This window comes from Rhinolophus ferrumequinum, chromosome 9 (assembly GCF_004115265.2).
Source record: "Rhinolophus ferrumequinum isolate MPI-CBG mRhiFer1 chromosome 9, mRhiFer1_v1.p, whole genome shotgun sequence".
Taxonomy (NCBI): Eukaryota; Metazoa; Chordata; class Mammalia; order Chiroptera; family Rhinolophidae; genus Rhinolophus; species Rhinolophus ferrumequinum.
In genome coordinates this window covers 49,079,006-49,102,774 of record NC_046292.1, presented here as the reverse complement: position 1 = coordinate 49,102,774, position 23,769 = coordinate 49,079,006, and the positions used below count along the sequence as shown (strand labels likewise).

Genomic DNA, 23,769 nt, shown 5'->3' with positions numbered 1-23,769 from the left:
ATGGTGATGAATAAAATTTAATATCATTAAATATTATGAGTGACTCCTTCTGCACACTGATGCAAGTGTAATTTAGCCAGATGCTACTTTGGGAGCATGCTACTTAGAAGGCAGTGTATTTTCTAAACCTATCATTATTATCAGAGGAAAGTGAAAAATGTCTAAACTATCAAAGAGTGTGAGATCTGATACAGAGTGGAAACGTGCTTCATTGAAAGCTCTTCTCTGCTTAAAGTATTATCTGTTCGATGTGGGGTCTTGGGCAGAAAAGGGGAAGTGGAGGAGTCATTGAAGAATTATTTGCTTTTATTGACTGAAGTAAGTATATGTCAAAACAAAGTGAAATATTTTGCTTGCTTTTAGTGGTTAAGTATATTTGGGTTAAGAGTTGCCTGATACCCGAAAGCTATTTCAGCCTTATATATTAAACAAAGTAAGCCTATGATTACATTACCTCCGTTTTCTGACTTCTGAGAAATATCAGGAATCTTCCACAATATTCTTTGTTGTTCAGCATTCCTAAAAATAAAATAGGTAAAAGATCTTTGTGTACACAAGGTTTTTGGTTTAATGGATGCCATATTTTTCCAGATAGTGTTAATTAAAAAAAAAAAAGGATCCTGAAAATTTTAGCTACAATTTAAGCATTATCTATCTATCTATCTATCTATCTATCTATCCATCCATCCATCCATCCATTCATCCATGCATACGTACATAAATTCTCTCCTTTCCTGTTCCTTATTGTAACTAGCCACAACACTACTAGATAGATAAATATTTAGAGGACAATGCAGCTAATTTTTTAAAAACACATCCACTGAGAAGAATAGATGGGAAGTATTAATTAATTCTGGTAATTTATTTTTTAAAAGATTTTTGTTAAAAATATAGCTAACACAATTTTATATTACTGTCAGGGGTATACCATAGTTACTCAATATTTATATACCTAAAGAACTGATCACATGATTAAGTCCAGCAACCATCTGATACGTCCCATGCTGTCACAGTGTTTCAGTCATTATTTCCTCAATTAGGTCCTCAATCCCTTGTTTTCTCTCTTCTCCTGCTGGTACCCCTATGATGTGAAAGTTGGTGCACTTGATGTTGTCTCAGAGATTTAAGCTATCCTCAATTTTTTAAAATTCTTTTTTCTTTTTGCTGTTCTGATTGTTTTTTTTCTGCTACCTTGTCTTCTAAATTGCTGATTCGATTCTCTGCTTCATCTAGTCTGCTGATGATTCCTTCTAGTGTATCCTTTATTTCAGTTATTGTATTTTTCACTTCTGATTAGTTCTCTTTTACGGTTTCTATGTCCTTTTTAATGCTTTCTATCTCTTTGTTGAGATTCTCACTAAGTTCCTTGAGCATCCTTACAACCAGTGTTTTGAACTCTGCATCTAGTAGATTGCTTGTCTCCATCTCATTTAGTTTTTTGGGGGAGTTTTCTCCTGTTCTTTCATATGGGACATGTTTCTTTGTCTCTTTGTTTTGGCTGCCTCTCTGTGTTTGTTTCTATGTATTAATAGGGCTGCTATGTCTCCCAGTCTTGGCCAGGTGGACTTATGCAGTAGGTATCCTGTGTGGATGCATGGAACAATCTCCAAGGTCACCTGCTGTGGGTGCTCCAGGAGTGTCTCTTGTGTGGGTTGTGTATGCCCTCCTTTTATAGTTGAACCTTGATTGCTATTGGCATACCAGTAGGTGGGATTGACCCTCAGGCTTACTGGCTGTGGGGTTTGGCCATGTCCACAGCTTGCAGACTGCTGTGCAGGGGGAATTACCCCACTGAGTGGGATTCACCCCAGTGGACTCTGCTGCCTGTTGAGACCACCCTTTGTGTGTACCACTTGTAGGGCTAATTGTGCAGTGCTCTGTTATGGTCTGAAGCCAACCTCCAAGTATTTTGGTTCTGAGGCCAATTGGGAGAGCCTCCGGGAGAGGCCAGATTGTCCACTGCCTGTGACCAGCTCAGTGACTACCTGGTAGGAACTATCAAGTGACCCATGGTTGTTTGCTCCCTGTGCTAAAGTTGGAAACATGTGGGAGAGGCCATGCTGTGAACCGAGGGTGGCTGCCACCATTACCAAGGATAACTTTGCAAAAAGCCAGGAAACCCTAAGGTCTGCTGCCATCTGCTGGCTCCTGTAAGGTTCAGCCGCTGATAAAGCCTCGTGCAGTACATAAGTTGGGTGAAAGGCAGGGTCTCAGGGAGTCACTAGAGTGGAAGAGTTGTGATCAGCAGCTTAATGTTAATTCTGATTTGTGCCAGTGATGAGCCTGCAGCTAATCAGCAAAAGTCTTAGAGCACACCAAGGCCAGTCACCATTCACCTGGGGCCCATGGACTCTGATAAGTTTTCCAAGAAAATGCAATGTGGGTGGGGCTGGCTGCTCTCGAGAAAGTGCCTCTTGTGATGGGGGAGTTGGGTAAAGTGGGATCCCAGTGAGTCAGCAGGGTGAAGCAGTGGAGCTCATCAGGCCAATCAGATTCAGATTTGGCCATAAGTGTAGGGGGAGGGCTCAAAACAGGAAAGATGGTGACTGCCTGCTGGCTTCATGGGACAAGGACCCCACATAGGGAAAATGGTGACTATCCCTTCAGGCTTTGCCTTGAAGCCACACACACCTCAGCCTGACCCCTGAATGCCTCTGATGTCCCCCGTCCCCCATTCACCCTCTACTAGAGCCCAGGGTGAGTGTCTGCGAGCCAGTGAGTCTGTGTGTGGGCCATTTATGAGGATGTCTGGGTTTACCACAACCTTTCCATCTCACCCAATAGTCAGAATCCCTACTGTTTTTCACAGTCAGATGTTGGGCATCTCTTCCAGGCATCACTACTCTGGGCTGGGGTCCCTAGCAACTTTGGGAGGATCCTCCATGGCCAAGATATCCCTCCTGATCTCAACCGCCAAACGGAAGTTTGGGGCCAACCCGGCTTCGCATCTCTGCCCCTTCTACCAGTGTCACATGGCTTCTTCTTTATAAAATTAGTTATAAAACTTCTGCTCAGCTAGACTTCAGATGGTTCTCCAGGTTGATTATTCTTTAATTTAGTTGTAAATTTAATGTGCTCATGGGAGGAGGCAAGCAGTGTTTATCTACTCTGCCATCTTGGATCTCTCCTAATTCAGGTAATTTATCTTTTTTTAAATTTATTTTAAATTTATTTTTTTCTATTCTTTAAGGAAGGCACAGCTCACAGTGGCCCATGCGTGTATCGAACTGGCGACCTTGGTGTTATCAGCACCATACTCAGACCAATTGAGCCAACCAGCCACCCGCTAATTCAGGTAATTTAAATTGGAGCTGTCAAATGGCTGACAATCTCTCTCTTTTTTTTTTTTCCAAGTATTTATTTATTTATTTATTTTTATTTATTGGGGTGACAACTGTTAGTAAAATTACATAGATTTCAGGTGTACAATTCTGTATCACATCATCTATAAATTACATTGTGTGTTCACCATCCAGAGTCAGTTCTCCTTCCATCACCATATATTTGATTGACATTCTCTTTTTTAATGTTCCATTTTTTTTTTTGCTCCTGACAATCATATGGAAAAACTAGAGTATTTTTTTCTAAGAAAATAAGATCTTTTTAGCAGCTGCTATTGGTACTTGGTGTCTATTCAATTTCTCTTACCATAACTTCTCTAGTGTGCTTTTTTATAATCCAAAGGCTACACAATTAAATCCTACACTTAGATTCCCCTGCACTTAGAGCCCTAGATGAAAATTAGACGCACCAATTATATACACTCCTTGAGATTTGGAGGATAGAAGGGAGGGAGAGGCCATTGTTCTGTTGCTTTCTTGGCTATTTTCTGCTCCCAGCAACATAATTGAGATGTGGGAATCTTCTAACAGCAGTGCTCCAATCCAGTCTCCAGTTCTGTGGGTGTTGAGAAGCAGTTAAGGCAGTGCCAGTCGTAGCTTTGTCATCCTTGATTCAGCGGGAGAGTGGTGAGTTCTTGAATTCAATGGCCCCACAAGCAGCCTTCTACTGGTTCTTCTTGGTTAAGGCAGAGGTAGCAGCTCCTCTGGCCAGCCAGTTCTGTGGTCTTCTGAGAAACAGTCTTGGAGATACAGCCCAAAGCTTGTTCTTCTAGCACGTCTACCATTGTGTGAGCATCTAAATCTGTGTTAAATCATTTTCTGCTTAAGTGGTTTCTGTTTCCTGCCCTGAATCCTGACACATAGGCCTGCTGTGATCTCCTCTGGTGGGAAACACAAGCGCTAACTCTGTGATGCCTTTGCCCAGAAGGAACTCTTTGGGGAAGCAGATGGGGACTAAGGCTACTTACCAGACTGCTGGGGGGAGCACAGCCTGGAGCTTGGTTACTCCTCCATCTATGGGGACCAGGAACTGCACGTTGTTGAGGGCTACAGCGGTTGTCATTGCATCCGTATTGTATTTGTAGTCAATGCGCAGGTCGGTGCTTGCTGGCTCACACCGCCAGTTCACTGCCAGGTTCAGAGGCGTGGACTGAATGCCCTGGGCAGACACCTTGCCAAACGACAGGAAAGAGAATATTTAAGGCTCGACTGTTAATCTGAAACAAAACCAGCGGCTCTGAGTATCTCCGTAGGAATGTTCTTAGATATCGAAACGTCTTTCTGTTGTTTGTGCTGCTCACTGAGGAGCGCTCAGTGAAAATCACGAGGAAGGGGGCCGTGTGAGAGAGAGCTGGTGCTTCGGGTAAATTGTTGCAGGTTAAAAACATACAATCAATGACTAATATCTCCCTAGCACGTTAGAGTTTACAATCAGGAGGTGGTAGCACACTGGTTAGGAGCTGAGGCCAAGGAGTTAGACAGTCCGGGGTGGGAGTTCTGATTGTCACATACAAGCTGAGTCATCTTGGACCAGGCACTAAATCTGTTTGTCTCAATAGTTCCTCATCTGCCAAATGGGAATTATAACAACAATATTTACCCGTAGAGTTGTCAGGCAGATTGAAGGAGATGTTTTATGTGAAATGCTCAACATACTGCTTAGCACATAAGAAGGAATTAACATATAAATCCATGCTACTTATTAATATTCTTATCATACTTCTCTTCACAGCAAACCAGTTAATTAAACAGAGCAGGTTATTGTTACTCTTTTGGGATTTGCCAAAGTAAGGGCTCAACTCAAGGTCTTCTAACTGGAAGTGCTGCATTCAACTGTCTACTGTCAATTCTAGTCAGCATCAACTGTGAGTTTGTCCGAGAAAAAGCCAGGACTGAAGAAGCAATAAAAACATATCTTATCTAAAGACAATGATATCAACTCAAGTGCTGGGTCCACAGTAAAAAATTATTTCTCGATTGTTCACTGTGACAATGAATAGCTCTAGGAGATTTTCCTTTTCCAAGTACATGCACACTGCAGGGGCTGTGTAGGTGGTATCTATGCCTTTGCTATTTTATTCATGGAGTATGAGTCTCACTCGTGTTGAAGAATATAAACAGCTCTCTATTGGCCTAGCAATGTCTGCACATATGGACACCACAGGGTGGGGGCCTGAGGGCAGGCTGAGCTCACAAGGCAGGAATGGCTGCTGCAGGAACAAGCCCAGTAATGGGTTCTTTTATAAAATGACAGACGTGCCTTTTGATAACAATTTTAATTAGATACCATTATAATAGTTTTTAAACTTTAAATATTGTTAGCCGCACAGTCCTCTGCAAGGAACTTTTATTTGGAAATCTATTATTTAAGATAGATCAAAGGCAGAGCAGTCTCGTCCTCCCGCTCCTTTCTGCACTATATCCTCAGCAGGAGTTCATAACTTGATAGTAGCTGTCTTACCCAGTGAGGGGATATGTGAGGGTGTGCTTTTGGTTGTTCTGATTACTGGGGGATGCTACTTGTGGCCAGAAACTAAACATGCTGAGATTTGAAGGCAATCCCAAAAAACACTAGTTCCTTGTATTATTGAAAAACACCACCACCACGAATCAAACAAAAGACAGTCCACGGAGCACACTTAAACACAGAATGGCAGGCCTACTTACATTTTACAAAGTACTGTGAAATATATTGGGCTATTAGCTCCTCACAATCACCTATAAAATATCTAGGTAGGAATCACTGTTATCCTTATTTGCAGATGAGGAAACTGAGGTTTAGGGAAATGAAGTGCCCAAGGTCAGTGGCGGGTAGGAAGCTGACTTAATTCCAGAGTTCAGTCTCTTGCCTACACTTTAATACTTTACACCAAGCTCATATAGCGATAGGTGAGTTCTTTTTACTTTCTAGGTTCACTTAATGACAAATATGGAGACTAAAAAAAATCTCACAGGATTTAAAATTTCAAAGAAAATTGTAATCTGAAGTGAAAATATAGATACAGGGTTTCTAATGAAATTTCATGAAAGAAAACAACTACAGTTTTACTTTTACCCTTTTGGGCATAAGAACCATGCATGAGCCCCGAAATTTAACTTCTCACTCAGGGAAAAATTGCACTGGAGTTTCTTTTTCTTACCCCATTTCATTTCTCTCAGAAGCTTAAAGCAATCACTAAATGTGTTTAAATGTTTTTTTGGGAAAAAAATAACAGTTAAATAAAAATGCATTTTTCTGTTATATTTTAATTATGAAAGTGATGGATTTCTGTCATATCATGTGTTTGTTCAGTATTATCGATAATGTCCAAAGCTTTGATGATACTATTCTTTCAGGAAAAACATTCTATTTAATTGCATTTTTATAAAATGTACCATCATATAAATACTTCACCTTCAATGGTTTCCTTATAACAATATAAATAAGTAGTTTTCAACCCGTAGGGTATATTATAATCAGTTGGAGGACTTGTAATAAATATACATACTGGGTCTTATCCAGCACCAATTATGTCAAAATCTCTGGGAGTTTCAGGCCCAGCAGATATGTTTTTATACCTGTACCTGTACCTATGTCCATATCTATCTGTAAATAGATTTTAATATAGGTATCTATCTCTATCTATCTATAATTAGCACTAGTTCAGAACTAGCATTTGTTTACAAGTTTCCTGGTAACTGTAAAGCACAGTCATGTTTGAGATGCATTGATTTTTAGTAAAGTCCAACTTTAAAAAATAATTTTTTTCCTCATCTTAAGAAAAATAATGTGAACATATTTAATCACAAAAATTACAATGCACTGAAAATAACCCAGTCGGTTCAGTGGCTGGGAATCATGGGATACTCAGGGCTCCACAGAATCCTAATGTGGGGTAAGGACAGCCTTAGATACAGAAAGAAATGTCTCAGGTACTACATTGTGTTGTGCCAAACTTTCTTTTAACATTCAATTACACTTAACATAAGAAATCATTTATTAGAATTTATTTCAGAGGCCTATCACATTCAGAAAAACCACCAGATTACTTACATTTAATAACTGAAAATGAGAGGTTTTTTTTTAGTACACTAATGTTGTTAACAAAATTACAGTGAAGAAGTTTATCAATATTTATAAACTTAATTGGTGTAAGTTTCTCACCTTTATTTTTGTGGTATATTTCTCTAACTTTTAAATAAAATATTTTACTTGTAAGTTTAAACTAATAAGGATATGTATGAATATTCTTGTCACTAAGTCCCCAACTAGTCTTTTAAAATTTCTGTTTTCTTATAACTTGTAGCTTTTAAATAATATTAAAAGAAATGTTACTTTATTTACTTTTATTTAATGTTAGTTACATTAGAATATTTGTAATGTGAAAGAGGTACTCTGACCATAGAAATAGGCTTACCTGATATTTAAGCATGTCCACGTTATAATATGTAGCCTGGGGTTTTTGTTCCGACACTTTCTTTAGGTGAGTCATCAAATTTGGCATGTTTACCCAGAATTCCTTTGTATTGGCATCATTTTGGGAATTATCGCTATTCAATTGGGAAGAAAAATGATTGAGTAGCATCTGGTTACAAATATAAACCACACAAAGAGACATCTTAGCAAATTGTCATCTGATTTCTATATTCATCTTTCACAATTTGTAGAGATTATATGACTAACAGTAGTATGGTTTTAGTACAATTGCACTTCTGAATAGTATTAATAGACTAATACCCATAGGGATGCATTATTGTATTGTTATAAATCTCACTGAGTACCTAGAGGTATTAACCAATCATGATGATAATTTGTTACTTTAAAGAATGAATTATTTATTAACCCAAATGGAATACCTCTTTCTACATCAGCACAGTTTCCTCTTACTTAATGCAATCAAGGAGCTGAGTACATTGATTTTTTTTTTCTTTTGTACTGACTTGAACAATAGTTTCTCAGAAATTACTGAGTTCAATATTTGGCCAAATGTAAACATGGCCTTTATCTCTAATTGAGGAGAAAAGGGCAAGACTAAAATTACCTTTTTAGGTAGCGACAGTATTTCATGCTACAATATTTCATCTAAGAGCATCTAAATCATAAAAAAGTCACTTCTCTTACAAGATGACCCTGGAATTTAAATGATAATGATCGTGGTAGTTACAACTGACATGTACAATTTTAACGAACTAAGGAGTTTTGTAATTTATAAGAGGCTTTGCTCAAAAGGCCTGTCCACAGGCCACTCACTCAATGTATCTTGAAAATACTCCTCTCAGTGACAAAAAGAATCAGGCAAGAGTGTGAAAAACATCTGCTTACTTCCCACATAATGAGGGAACTGAGAATGGAAGTAATTCAGTAACTTGACACACAACTCGTTTACTGACATTTCACTTTCAGAATATCCCATATAAATACTATAATAGTAGCTATAATTTTTTGAGCACTTATTCTGCTCTAGCCACTCTGTTAGATACATTATGAACTATTTCATTAAATCTACTGGCTTAATGTGCACACTAAAAACATGAAGGGAAACTGAAATAAGAAGTTTCTGAATTCCAATCTGGATCATTTCATATTTATTTTTCACTTAATGAGTGATTATTTCTGTTACACTTTTAAACCTGGAATCAAGTTTGCCAGTTAAGCCAATGCAAGGACCGAAGAGGAGAAAATAATCCTGGTAATAATCCTGGTAATAATCTCCTGAAAGACCTGTTCTATTCACCACTGGAATAAAAGTCCCACTCCGTCAAGAAAGTGAGTGACTATATAGGCCCTCAAATTCCAAATACTAAGAACCTTCAGTTGTTCTGAATAAATATCCGGCTTGACTAAATTATTTAAGTTATGGTTGAGTTGTTCATTCATTCAACAAATATTACTCAAGTCCTTATTAGATGTCAGGCACAGAGGAAGGTACTGAAGATACAGTGGTGAACTAATAGATGTGTTTCATTCCCTCATGGGTTTTTACAACAGTCTAGTAGGGGAGATGGATAAATGAAGAAACACAAATAGATATATAATTGTTAATTTTAGTAAGTGTGACAAAAGGTACCTGGAGAAAGAATAACAAGGGGGCATGATTTAATTTAGGAATGGTGGGTGGTGGGGAGGAGAGTTGGGATGGTTGGAGGAAGCTGAGAGGAGTTGAGATCTGAAGGATGAGTAGGAGTCAGGGGAAGAAGGGTGGAAAAAGTACTGGCGGCAGAGGAAACAAGCACACAAAGCCTTTTTGTGGGAAAGGACTCAGTCTGAGACTGGTAGGTCTGGCGGAAGCTATAAGGATTCTGATGCAAGATGGTGGGAGATGAGGACAGAGAAACAGGCAAGGGTGGATGACACAGAACCTCAAAGGCAATGGTAACAAGTTTGGATTCTACAGATGCATTGTGGAGCCACCAGACGGTGATGAGCATGGATAACCTGATTTACCTCATAAAAGGTCATTCAGCTGCTGTGTGAAAAATGTAGTAGTGGGGCAAGATTGCATGCAGGATAGGAAGGAGGGAAGCAAGTGTAGTGGCCCAGTGAAATGACAGAGATCATTTGGACAAGGAAGGTCACGATAAAGGTAAAAAGTGGCCACTTTAGAGAAGAACTTTTAAATGGAATATTAGGACTTGATGATAGAGAGAAAGCTGTCAAGAATGACTCCTTTTGATAGGAAGAATTAACACCATTACAATGTCCATACTACCCAAAGCAATCTATAGATTCAATGAAATCTCTATCAAAATACCAATGACATTTTTCACAGAACTAGAACAAGGAATCTTAAAGTTTATATGGAACCACAAAAGACCCAGAATAGACACAGCAATCTTCAGAAAGAAGAACAAAGTTAGAAGTATCACACTGTTTGATATCAAACTGTACTACAAGGCCGTAGTAATAAAAACAGTATGGTACTGGCCTAAAAACAGACACATAGATCAATGGAACTGAATAGAGAAATAAACCCATGCCTAGATGGCCATTTAATCTGACAAAGGAGGCAAGAATATACAGTGGGGTAAAGACAGTCTATTCAATAATGGTGTCGAAAAAACTGGAGAGATAGATGCAAAAAGTGAAACCGAACCCCTTCTAATACCATATACATTAATAAATTCAAAATGGACTAAAGACTTAGATGTAAGACCCAAAACCATGAAACACTTAGAAGAAAACATAGGCAGTAAACTCTCTGACATTGCTCTTAGTTATATATATATTTATCTATCTTCTCAGACAAGGGAAACAAAAGAAAAACAAATGGGACTACATCAAACTAAAAAGTTTTTGCACATCAAGGTAAACCATCAACAAAACAAAAGGACAGCCTACTGAATGGGAGAAGATATTCACCAATGAGGCATCTAATAAAGGGTTAATATTCAAAATTTATAAAGAATTCATACAAATTAACACCAAGAAAACAAACAATCCCATTTAAAAATGGGCAGAGGATCTAAATAGACATTTCTCCAAAGAGGACATACAGGTGGTCAATAGGCATATGAAAAGATGCTCAACATCATTAATCATCAGAGAACGAAAATTAAAACTTCAATGAGATAGCACCTGACATCGGTCAGGATGGCCATCATCAATAAATCAACAAACAAGTGTTGGTGAGGATGTGGAGAAAAAGGAACCCTCATGCACTATTGGTGGGATTGCAAATTGGTACAGCAACTATGGAAAACAGTTTGGAGGCTCCTTAAAAAATTAAAAATAGAACTACCACATGACCCAGCAAATACTTTTGGGTATTTATCTGAAGATATCCAAAGCATTAATTTGAAAAGATATGTGCACCCCTATGTTCACTGCAGCATTGTTTACAATAGCCAAGATATGGAAGCAACCTAAGTGCCCATCAATAGACAATTGGATAAAGAAATGGTACATATATGCAATGGAATATTATTCAGCCACAAAAAAGAATGCAATCTTATGATTTGTGACAACATGGGTGGACATAGAGTGTATTATGCTAAGTGAAATAAGTCAGACTGAGAAAGACAAATACCATATGATCTCATTTATATGTGGACTCTAAATAAAACAATGAATGAACAAACAAAACAAGTAACTCCTTTAGTTTCATCCATTGCTAATAATTAACTTGTACAGTTGATCATTTTTAATAGCATGCATATGTGTATGTTTGTGTGAACATACATGTGCATATGTATGATAAAAACATCATATTCAGATTTAACAGAAAATGTGAAGAAGTATAATTACATAAATCAAAAGCTACCCTGATGTCACATATGTAAAGTTCTATCAAAGCAATTACCATTACAATAAAATTGTATATTTCACAGAAAAGATTTTCAAGCTTATGTGAAGAGTAACTCGCAGTTTAAATATCATTTGCCTTTAAAAGATGCTAATACAACAAATGAATTTTATTCCTTTTATTGGGCTCACTTCCCACCATTCTCATCCATTGTCTACTGATAAGTACAGCAAACAATAAATAAATTGTCACTAATACAGATTTTATTGCTCTAAATGTCTCTTTAGTCACTTGAGATAGCCACATACAATCACACACAAAAATCTTGGACAGATGATCAAAGTTCTGGGTTTGAATCTACTCACATATCTGAGTAGCAGTAATTTCTCTATAGCACTACTCCCTTGCTAAGGTATATCCCTCCCTCATCTAAGCATAAAGTGCTAAGCTACACATTACTCTAAAAAATTTGTGCAAAATATATTTACCAGCAGAGAAGTTGGGGATTTGGCAGGACGTGTTCTAACCTGCTGAAATTTATCACCCGGAAAGTCAGGGCAGCTGGCGATGGGTTGTTGGCAAAGTGTCTGGTGATGCCAGCAGGAAAGGACAACACCATTTCTCCAGTAATCTTCACGATACATCTGGCATATCAAAACACATGAGAGGAAAGAGAGGAAGCCCAGGTCAGTATGCTGTGAATCAAAACAGCTGTGGAAGAGAAAAGATTTACGTAACAGTATCACACAGCAGAAGAGATGCTTTCAACTACTAAATCATTTCTTAGACTCAATGGTTCAACACATCCAAAAAAAGTAGCTATTTTGTTGAACGTGTTTTTGAACTACAAGAAGAAAAGTGCAGCTTTTCTCTTTCTGTAGAAAAGTCTGTATGTTCAGCTCACAAACAGAATCATCTATTCTGGTGGTTCTCTCTCTCTCTCTTTGATTTCTGAATTTGGGCAGCATATTTGAAGGTATTAAATTGCACAATGTTATCACACTATTCACTGGGACTTATTTTAGTTTTCTGAGCGACATGACTGATGCCTGCGGCATGTTCTTTTATGTGCTCCTGAGGCAAACTTCTTGCTTCCCACTTAACTAGATCTTCATTCCATTAACTTGTCTATTTGGTTGAAATCGTAAAATCAGTTAACACATAAGGCAACACAATAGGGTGATAATTTGGAAGCAAGAATAATCCTTTCTTTACAAAAGGCCTCTATTGAGGTGTAATTGACATATAACAAATGGCACTTATTTATAGTATAAAATTCCATGAGTTTTGACATAGCATACACCTATAAAACCATCACACATTCAAGATCATGGACATACCCAGCATCCCTAAATATTTCCTCATGGGTCTCTGTAATCCCTCTGTCCTGCCCTCCATCTTTCTACTGCCCATCCCTAGGCAATTGCTAATATGCTTTCCAACACTATGCATTAGTTTGTACTTCCTAGAATTTTATATAAAACAAAGCAGAAAGTATGTGCTGTGGGTGAGGAGTCTTTCACTTAGTGTAATTATTTTGAGAGTCATTCATGTAGTATGAGCATCAATAATAGTTCATATCTTTTTATTGCTGGGTAGCACATGGGTATACCATAGGTGTTTTTTTTTTTTTTTTTTTTTTAAGTCCATGCACCTATTGGAGAACATTTGAATTCTTTCCAGTTTTTGCCTATTACAAATAAACCTGTGATGAATATGAGTGAACAAGTCATTGTATGGACATAGGCTCTCATTTCTCTTGGATAAATGTACAGGAGTGGAGTCACTGGATCACATATGCATCTTTCTAACGTGGAAAAATAGCTGTGTAGGAGAGTTTCAGTTCTTCCACATCCTTGGCAACATTTGGTAGGATTTGTCCTTTTAACTTTGGCCATTCGAACAGATGAGCAGTGGTATCTCACTGTTGTTTTAATTTGTATTTCCCTAATGGCTAATGATCTAAAGCATCTTCTCATGAGCTTATTTGTCATCAGTTATCTACTTTGGTGAAGTGTCTGCTCAAATTTTCTGCCAAGTTTTTAAATTGAGTTTTCTGTTCTCATATTGAGTTTTGAGAGTTCTTTATATATTCTGGACACAAATCATTTATCAGATACATGCTTTGCCAAGATTTTTTCTCCAGTCTGTGGCTTGGTTTTACTCCTTTGTCTTCAGAGTATTTTTGAAGAGCATAAGTTTTTAATTCATCCATTTATTTTTTATGGGTTGTATCTAATCAGTTTATTCTTTTGGAATCCTAAGAAATCTTTGACAAACCCAAGGTCACAGAAATTTCACCTATATGTTCTTCTAGAAGTTTTCTACTTTTAGTTTTACATTTAGCTTTATGATCTATTTTTTAGTTAATTTTTGTATTAGGTGTGAGGTATGGATCCATGTTCATTTTTTTCAGTGTGTGGGTATGGATATCTAATTGCTGTAGCACCATTTGTTGAGAAAAAGACTGTTCTTTCTCCACTTGGCAATTTTGTTGAAATTCAGTTGTTCATATATGTGTGGATCTATTTCTGGACTCTCTATTCTGTTCCATTCATCTATTTTGTCTGTCTTTACATCAATACTACACTATCTTGATTTACTGCTTTATAAATCAAGCTTTATAATAGTTCTGAAATCAAGTAGTACTAGTCCATCAATGTTGTCCCTTTTCAAAGTTGTTTTGACTATTGTAGGGCCTTTGCACTTCCATATGAAATTTAGAACCACTGTGTCAATTTTTACATAACATCAGTGTAACTCCAATTCACCCTTTACTGCCTGCTCCGAGAAAATTAATAATGGGCCCTTTATATATTTTTTTCCCCTTTGGTAACAGGAACCATGTTAAGCTTTGCCAGGAGAGGGTGCTAGAAGACACTGTGGGAAGAAGGGATTTTCCTTCCTGGTTCCAATGTGCTTGCCAGGCAGGCTCCAAGCTTGTGTGTAGCTACCGTGTTTCCCTGAAAACAAGACCTAGCCGGACCATCAGCTCTAATGCGTCTATTGGAGCAAAAATTAATATAAGACCTGGTATTATATTATATTATATTATACCCAGTCTTATAGTAAAATAAGATTGGGTCTTATATTAATTTTTGCTCCAAAAGACGCATAAGAGCTGATGGTCCGGCTAGGTCTTATTTTCAGGGAAACACGGTAGCTCTTGCAGTGCATGTGGCACTCTTGGTATGTGGGTATTGCAGCCCATGTGGCTTTGCTAGTTCCCAGCAGCACAGAAGCTTCCGTAGCATCTGGCTCTTGCAGTGCATGCGGCTGGGCTGCCCCAGCGCCTCGATCCTGCAATGCATATGTGTTTTCTAGCTCCTGCCATGTGCTCACCTTCTCCACAGCCAGCTTCTGCAGTGGACAGTGGACAGAAGTACCTACTGGCCACGAGCTTCCTTTGACATCCACCTCAGCCAGTTTTGTAGTGGAGTGTGCCTCAGGGAGACACCTCCCCATGAACAGCTGGTAGTCTGCTGGGCTCTCCTTATGCCACGGTGTGGCAACTCTCAAGAAAGTAAGCTGGGGCAATCATATGGCATACCTGACCTCTCAGGGGTCACTGTCCTTCACCCGAGGTCCAGTGTCTTGCAAATCATTATTTCCTATATTTTGTCAGCTTTTGAGGAGTTTTCAGGTGCAAGGGTCAATAAGTCCCTGTTACTCCACTTTGGCCAGAAGCAGAAATCGCAAAAGGAATCTTCTTTGGGAAACAGTATATATTTAAAATGAGTGAACCTCTTTATGACTTCCCCATTCATCTGGATAACTGACCCTTGTCCTAGTTCTACAACTTTACGGTCAGTTTTGCACATTCTGAGGAAATTGAGGTTAATAAATGAAAATGTTGCTCACGTCTGAGCATCACGTCTTTGCCCCATAGCACCTTGTGGACTATGTAACTGTGACTAATGAGAGCCATGTGGCTCAGGTGAGATGGTCTTGGGTACACATTCAAGGTAGGTTATGTGAAGAGCTGCTATAGGCTTGTATGTGTAAAGCTGGCTTGGGAGAGAGCTGGAGGGCAGGCGAGCTTCCTAAAGTTGCCATATGCTCCCTCTTCCCTTCAGATTTGTTATCCATAACTCTGCACTGCTCTGAATGGAATTCTGGTTTCTGGAAGTTTGCACCTCCATCTCTTCTGAAGAATGTTGCTCATCTCCCAGTCTTCCTCCTCTCTCTTTTAGATCCATAAACCTTGCTTGATTTACTAGTGCTGAACTGGTGCCGAGTCTGGATTTCCCCTCAAGTGGAGTCTACGCTTCATGTTTTTCACTATGTGGATATGCAGAATATTATTTGACAACTCTAGAAGAAAACAATTAGTGCAGTTGTTAATTAGACTTCGGTATGTACCATGACTCAGCACACTGTTAGCAATGTTGGCTCAAATTCTTGTTAATTGGGAGGGAATCTGCTCAGTTTCTTTTCCAGGTTGCTCAAAATGAGATTGAAGTGGTATCTTGGTGGGAGATAGAGTGTCTCTTTTGAAAGCAAGTCAGCAAGGGGAGGAGGTGGTATTTCTCAAGTCAATAAACATTTATTGACTCCTAACTATGTAAATTGTTTTATTTGAGTGGGAAGGCAATTTAAAAATGAGCAACACAACCCCTGGCTTCAAAGGGCCTACAGACACTGTTATAGGTGTCTGAATATTGAAGGGAAAAATATACCTATATTTGAATGGATTATATATCATAGTGTAAAATAATTAGAGTAATAGATTTCTCTTTCCAATGCATCGTCTGAACACAAATGGGGAAGCCTATGATGCAGGATGAGAGGGAACCACTGGCAAAAGCAACTCCATCCACACGCCTTTGCCGCGTTATTTCTCTATGTGGCGCTGTGTGTTTGACTTTATCCTCCTCCTTCCTTCCTCACCCCATGATTGAACTTTTGAACTTGAGTTCTTTCCTTGAAAGTGAATAACAAATGAACAGCAATCAAATGATTCACTGCCTGGTGGTGCAATTAAATTTAGAAGACTTCATGATCTGTTCATAAATTTTAGATCTCATAATTTCAATGAAATATACTGAATCTCCTGTCGACCAAGACAGCATATACTTCAACTGTTTATGGCAGTATAACTGAAAACACTCAATACATGCAGTCATCCACAAGTCAAAGCCTCACTTAATTGGGAAAGGCATTGGAAAAGCAATAATATTAATTTGGCTCGAGTGCCAATATAGGTTTCGATATAGGAACTGGGAAAGAGAGGGGAGGGGACACAAATATTCAGTTTATAGCACTATGGTTTATACCATGTAGCACATGTACAACCTAAGCTCATGGTGGTTATTTGCTCTAACAGTTCAAACTCATACCTCTGTACTAGGTAGCTTTTGATGTCTATTGACATGTGGATGTGGCAAGTGCACTTCCTGTCCTGAAGATGAAAGAGAAAGGACATGGGATAAACCTGAGTGCTATAGATTGAAACCTAATCCCCAATGTGACGGTATTTGGAGGTGGGGCCTTTGGGAGGTGATTAGGTCAGGAGGGTGGAGCCCTCAACAATGAGGTTGGTGCCCTTATAAAGAGACCCCACGCAGCTCCCGAGCTCCTTCTACCATGTGAAGTTACATGGTGAAAGGCTGTCTATGAAACGGGAAGCCAGCTGGCATCAGACACTGAATCTAGCAGCTCCTTGGGCTTCCCAGCCTCCAGAACTCGGAGAAATCAGCGACTCAGCCTATGGCGTCCTAGTGTAGCAGCCCAAGTGGACTAAGACACCACAGGCCCCAGTGTTGGTTTCTCTACAAATCTCTGGGCTTAGACTAAAACAGACATTTAAAGGGACATGACACTTAGGATGGCTGATAGATCCCAGGGGATGGGTGGGACACTTAAAGGTGGAGCTACTAATTATATCAGGTTCCCAGCAAAATATTGTTAGATTCAGACTTTTAAAAACTATTGTTTCTGAAGTGTAAGGAGAATTCATGATTAGTCATACAGATCCCCACTTAAAATATATGTGGGAATTTAAGTTCTAATTATACTTGTCGCTGTTTCAAAAACTTTTATAAAAGAGCCTAGTGTTCTATATGCACATTTTTTCTCTCATTATTATTTCCATAGATACTATGGTTTTCTAAGCCCTAAGCCTTGCAAGTAAAAAACAAAGAGCGATTCTTTTCTCACCTAGGTTTATCTTTTATTGTTTACCCATCAAACTCAGACATGAACTTATATACATGAAACCCAATTTGACTTAGGTATTCAGTTTTTAGTGTAGACCAATAATCACTTTTAACGTGTGTGTGTGTGTGTGTGTGTGTGAGATGAACCCCTTTGTGAAACTGATGAATGTTGTAGACCCTTTCTATGTATAAGTGCACATATGCACACACACACACACACACACAAACACACACACACACACAAAAGATATACAGTATAATTTCAGGGAATCCATTTTTTGAATCCTTTCCATGGAACTCCGCATAGAGAGGCAAAATGTTTAATCATATTACATATACATTCAGGTCAAGTCCATTGTCAGTTTGTACTGATATAAGTGAAATCAAGTTCTTGTAAATAGAGAATGGTACATTTTTTTTACCTAGAATGTTTAATTTGTTGTGATTATAATTTTTTTTTTTTTTTTGGCCAGTTCTTCCTTAGTAAGGATAACATATAACTTGTCCTCTTACTAATCTGAGTGTTATGGGAAGATTTTTTTCCCCACATTCTTATTCCAATGCACCATTGTTTCAGTTTATATGTAGGTGATTACCATTCAGGAAAGACGAAGACAGTAAAAGACATGATCTGGACATTTACTTTTGTGAGATAATAAATTTTCTCTCTGTTGACACAGTTGAGTCAGGGTTTTCTGTTACTTGCAACCAAACCTGAATCTGAGATTCTGGGTAGTAAGATACTACCCAGATTATTGGCTATTTTGGTATATTTTTTTTTAAAAAAGCAGTGAATTAGAACTCCTAATTAAAACTTCTTCTCCATTCTAGGAATGACACCTGTTATTGTTAGCTGGACTTTTTTTGGCTTTAGGGTACAGAATGAAATAGTTATATTTAGGGTGTCCTCCACTGAATAAGATAGAGCTTGGAGAATACAGTGGACCAAGCCCCAGGCTTACTTGCTTGGATCTGCTCCTTTGAAGTAGGCATTGACCGTTTCTGTAAATGCTGCTGCAACAGGGAGGGTGTCCTGGGCTCCCATGGTTAGGGGGCTGGGTCCCCTGGAAGAACCTGCATGAAATGAAGAACTTTAATTTATTATGGGCATAAAAGACATTTTAGTATATGTGGAATTATACTGAAGGATTAAAGAATGAAATCTATTACTGAAAATAAAAATATGCTCAGAACAATAACTGTATATTCAACATAGAGCTCAAGTATTTAAAAAGAAATATTTGGCTGCTTTACAGACAAACACAACTGAAATTAATTCAACTATGTATTTTACCACAGGAAAAAAAATCCAAGCAGAAGAATAAAGTCACAGGGGTTTTCATGATTTTGTATAAAACATAAGGCAGTATTTGCATGACAGTTTGCATAGCAGGTAGTTTAATAAAGAAAATCATTAGCTTCCTATTTGAGCATCCACCCTATACAATTGTCCATAAAATGTTTATCATTTCTTCATTTTACAGAGACAAACAGCCATGGGGTACCATGTCACACATTGTCCTTTCCTGGATTATTTCCATTTCAACAATTCTGAATAATTTCCCAATTATACTCAGATCGAGTAGGCTCAAGCTTACATGTCCAAAAAATACACAACCAAAACGTACACCTCAACTTGGCAGAAACACATCAATGCATCACAGCACACTATTAAAAACAGCAGTAGTACTCATACCTATTGAACACCTGCTACTTCACTGGATACCTTACAAGAATGATCTCATTCAACCCCACGTCAGCCCTGTGGGATAAGCATTAGTATTCCTATTTTATAAAAGAGAAAACTGAAGCTCAAAGAGGTAAATGACTTGCCCAAGGCAATACAGTTAGTTAAGTGGCAAAGACAAAATTCAAACCTAGATTTGCCACCCTATAAACTTCAAGTTTTTCCTATGATATACTACAGTTTGTTTAAATGAAACATTTTCTTGTATGGTTTTTATATAACTTGAGGTTTCCAAAAACAGCAAGATTTAGGATTGCTGTCTTTGTTATTCATTCCTAAGCATGGTACTGAACAGCAAAGCTTTAAAGTTTCAAAGATTCATCACAAAGTACTTGATTATGTTCCATGCTCACGGCTTCTGTTACTATCAAACAAAAACACTTGCTCTTTCCTACCCCACCACAGATTACATGTTACGTTTCTCTTCTTTTACCTTCAGTAACTTCTGTCCTCTTCTCTGGCTATGAAAAAAAAAAAACCTACCCTTTGTCTATCTCTGTCCTCCGTACAGTTTTTCTTGGTAATTCTAGTTCACGCTTGTCTCTTCTTTGTCTTTCCTTGGCTTTCAACATCTAGTACTTGGTAACTAATCATTAACAAACATTTGCTTACCATGCTACGTATCATGTGCTGTGGTAGGTGCTGGGGATTCAAAGATAAATTAAACATAATCCTTGTCCTCCAGGAATTACAGTTCAACATGCTAATATCGTCAGCATCAACATCATCAGCATTCACTACCAGCATTACCTCCATCACTCTTACTTGCATACTCCCTACACATTTTACATGTTATCTGTGTCAACATCAAGGAAGCATTATCTTCATTTTGCAGTTGATAGATCCAAGGCTCAGAGTTTATACAACTTGCTCAGTCTTGCACAGCTGGTACACAGAATATTTAAGATTGGTACTCAGATATGTATAAGTTCAAAGTTTCGCCTCTGAGGACTATATTATTTTGCTGCCATAATAGTGAATTACAGCACCATGGGAGGGCAAGTAAATGATTAAAGTACAACAATGAGTTTTAAGATGGAGCATGTCTAAGACTTTGCTGCCCGAAAGACTGTTAACATTTAGAAAGAAGAAACTATGACATGAACTTCTTTTATGGGACCTCCACAGTCATTAAAACAGAGCCAGAATTACATTGACCTTTTTTAAATACAGGTTGAATTATCCATTTTTGTATCTTAAAAAGGTAAAGTTTATGCATATTTAGAAATAAAGAAGGCACACCAAACAAAGGTCATTATTTCATAGCAGTGTTGCTCTCTTTATTTGTTCACTCATTAGTTCACATATTTCTTGAACACCTACTAAGCCATTCTCCTGAAGTAGAACAGTTTCCCTAACTGTTAGTTAAAACTGGGTGAGAGGTCTGGCCTCTCACCATTATATCAGGATCATATCTAGTCACCATATCACTGGAACTTGAATTGTGAAGGAATAGCTAGATCTGTAATCAAATAATTAGACAGTTTGATACATGTTTTAAGAATGGTACGGACAAAGCTTTAGGAAAGCACTTCATGCTGCTTAGATAGGTCAGGGAAGGTTTCGTGGAAAAGGTGATATGGTAGCTGAGGTTTGACAATGAATAGGACCTCAGGATGGGGAGAAGGGAAATGGCCTAACATGCACATAGGGGTGGAGCTGGGCGAACACAAGGTGTTTGGAGAAACCACAGGAAGCATAGCTGGCATTGTGTGTGTGTGTGTGTGTGTGTGTGTGTGTGTGTGTGACGATGAGGTGGGTATTAAAAGGTAAGACACGAAAGGAGATGAAGCTGCAGAGGTAGGAATTAGGTCATGAAAAGGTTTGTATAGATCTTTAGGAAAATTTCTCTTTATTTTATCAGTAATTTATAAGCATTAAAATCATAAGTACTTTTTGATAATCTAATACAAATCTATGGATGCTTTTCAGAGCAGAGTGCATATACATATTGAAATACAATTATAAATTTCTTGAAGTCCTTGGGGGTCCTGGAACTGAAGTTAAGAACACTCTGTGGAAGATAGAGGCCTTGGATGTATTAGAAATAGGGCAATTATAATGTGACTTGACTTTATGTGTAGCTCACTCTAGCTATAGTGTGGTGTATAATTTAGTGAGGGAGACAATAATGTAGGTGAGAAGACATCTTAGAAAGAAAAAGATAAAATTGGTAAGAAATGCAGATGTTAGTAGATAAAGGGAATGTCAAGTATAATATTTTTCAGTTCTGCAAAGCATTTAATAGTCTTCCATGAGAGTCTTGTGGATAAAATAGTGAAATTGGGTAGGCAATAGTCTTATCAAGTGAATTGACAATTAGATAAGTCACAACATCCAATGAACATGAATCAGAGGTTTTACATGCACGGGGAAGGAAGTCTCTAACATACCATCTCCGAGATCTTAGTCTGGGTTCTTCTGTGCCTTGGATAAGACTGGAAAAGATTCTCAGAAATATTGGATTGTAATGGTTGGGAGCATGTATTTGGCATCAAAAATACCTGGGACTGAGTCCTGTCTCTGACCCTTTTTATCTATATGATCTTAGGCAGGGACGATGTAATAATGCCCACTTTGTAGGCCTGTTCTGAGGATAAAATGAGGTAAAGTATTTAGCCCAGTGCTTGGTTCATAGTAAGCACTTACCAATGGTTAGCTATTTTTTATGATTATTATTACAATTTAAGATACTACAGAAGTTATCTTAAATAATGAAAGACTCATTGAAAGTGCTCAAAATTATCTCAAACTTTTAGCACTCTGGGTTGGAATTGACAAGAAAAATATCTGCAAAAACAAATGTGAAATTGTTATGTATCAAGATTAAAATGTTATCATACAATTGTGATGTGGGGAAAACTGGTTTGGTGGAAGAACAGGTGAAAAAATATTTTGGGGTTTAGTTGATACTCAAATTTCTATTGTTGGGGTCCAAATATTTTGCTTATTGGGCCACATCAGTGGATGAGTAATAGATCACTAGAAATGATGGTTTTACTGCTTCTTGTTGGTGTGCTTTGTTTTAAAGCTAATCAGATGGCAATCAAAACACTTATGCACAAGCTAAAGACTAAACTCCTCAGTGTAATGATGTATAAGACTATCTGTATTGTTATAGTTTGAATGTTTACATACCTCCGAAATTCCTATGTTGAAAACCTAATGCCCAGGGTGATGGTATTCGGCAGTGGGGCCTTTGGGAGGTGATTAGCTCACGAGGCAAGAGCACTCATGAATGGGATTAGTGTCCTTATAAAAGAGGCCCCAGAGAACTAGCTTGTCCCTTCCACGATGTGAGGACACATCTAGACTTTGGCAGGCTGCAACGTGGAAGAGGGCTTTCGCCAGTACGCGACCGTGCTGGCATCCTGACCTGGAATCTATAACCCCCAGAACTGTGAGAAATACAGTTTTGTTGTTTATAAGCCACCCAGTTTGTGGTATTTTTTTATAGCAGCCAGAATGGACTAAGACATGCAGTCTGACGAGATCTATCCTTCATGACACATCTCCCCCCACTCCCTCCAATGACCCTATACTCTAGCTATGTTCACCTCTGGGCGCTATGGTCCTTTTAGTAGATTTAATTAATAATATCAGGAAAGGAAAAAATACCAAAACTTTACCAAGAACTTTTTTTACCTTAAAGGATCCACAATTTATAATTCTAATTTCTTATTCCTATACAGTGCAATTAATATGTCATGTTTATTTTATTTTTTCATTTATTACATAATTTTCTTTATTTTTATCTGGTCTACATATCATTTTGATAAGTATATATTATTCTACAAACATTCTCCAAATGTTGAGCCATTTCTAGATAATAATTATTTTAAATCCCTCTTTGTATAAATTTTTTTCCTTTCCTTTCTAATTATTTCTTTAAGATATAGTCTTATTATTACAAAGTGGGTGACCAAACCATAAGGCATACAAATTTCTGACTACTAAGAGTGTCAGATTATTTTACATAAAGATTATACTCAGTGAAAATGCCATCAGTAATAAATGAACATTTCTGTTCTCCTGCAGTACCTTAGAGAATCTTTGTTAACGTGATTATTGGAAAACTGGTTAAAACCAGAAGAGTGTCTAAGATGATGAAAAACTCAAACCTCATAGCCTACGAGGACTAAGAGTGTCCTGGAAACTATTTTCAAATATCTGAAGTAATATTACCAGACATTGATGCACGGGCAGAGTTCATGGTCGTGGACCTGCAAGTTCATAGCTTTGTGACCTTGGGCAAGTCAATTAACTTTAGGTTTTCTTAACTATAAAATGAAGGCGATAGA

The 23,769-nt window shown here is 38.0% G+C and overlaps 1 protein-coding gene across 27 annotated transcripts in view; it reads right to left on the bottom strand.

Moving 5' to 3' along the window:
- The window catches only part of SGIP1 (SH3GL interacting endocytic adaptor 1), a 195,438-nt gene that overhangs the window by 5,423 nt on the left and 166,246 nt on the right, over nucleotides 1-23,769 (bottom strand). For all 27 annotated transcript variants that reach the window (XM_033114770.1, XM_033114771.1, XM_033114784.1 and 24 more), the window contains 5 exons: nucleotides 18,684-18,795; nucleotides 12,052-12,207; nucleotides 7,739-7,871; nucleotides 4,310-4,512; nucleotides 455-519 (listed from right to left, as the gene is read on the bottom strand). In XM_033114770.1, the coding sequence (XP_032970661.1) occupies nucleotides 455-519; nucleotides 4,310-4,512; nucleotides 7,739-7,871; nucleotides 12,052-12,207; nucleotides 18,684-18,795 (669 nt within the window). The remainder of the gene's footprint in view (nucleotides 1-454; nucleotides 520-4,309; nucleotides 4,513-7,738; nucleotides 7,872-12,051; nucleotides 12,208-18,683; nucleotides 18,796-23,769) is intronic.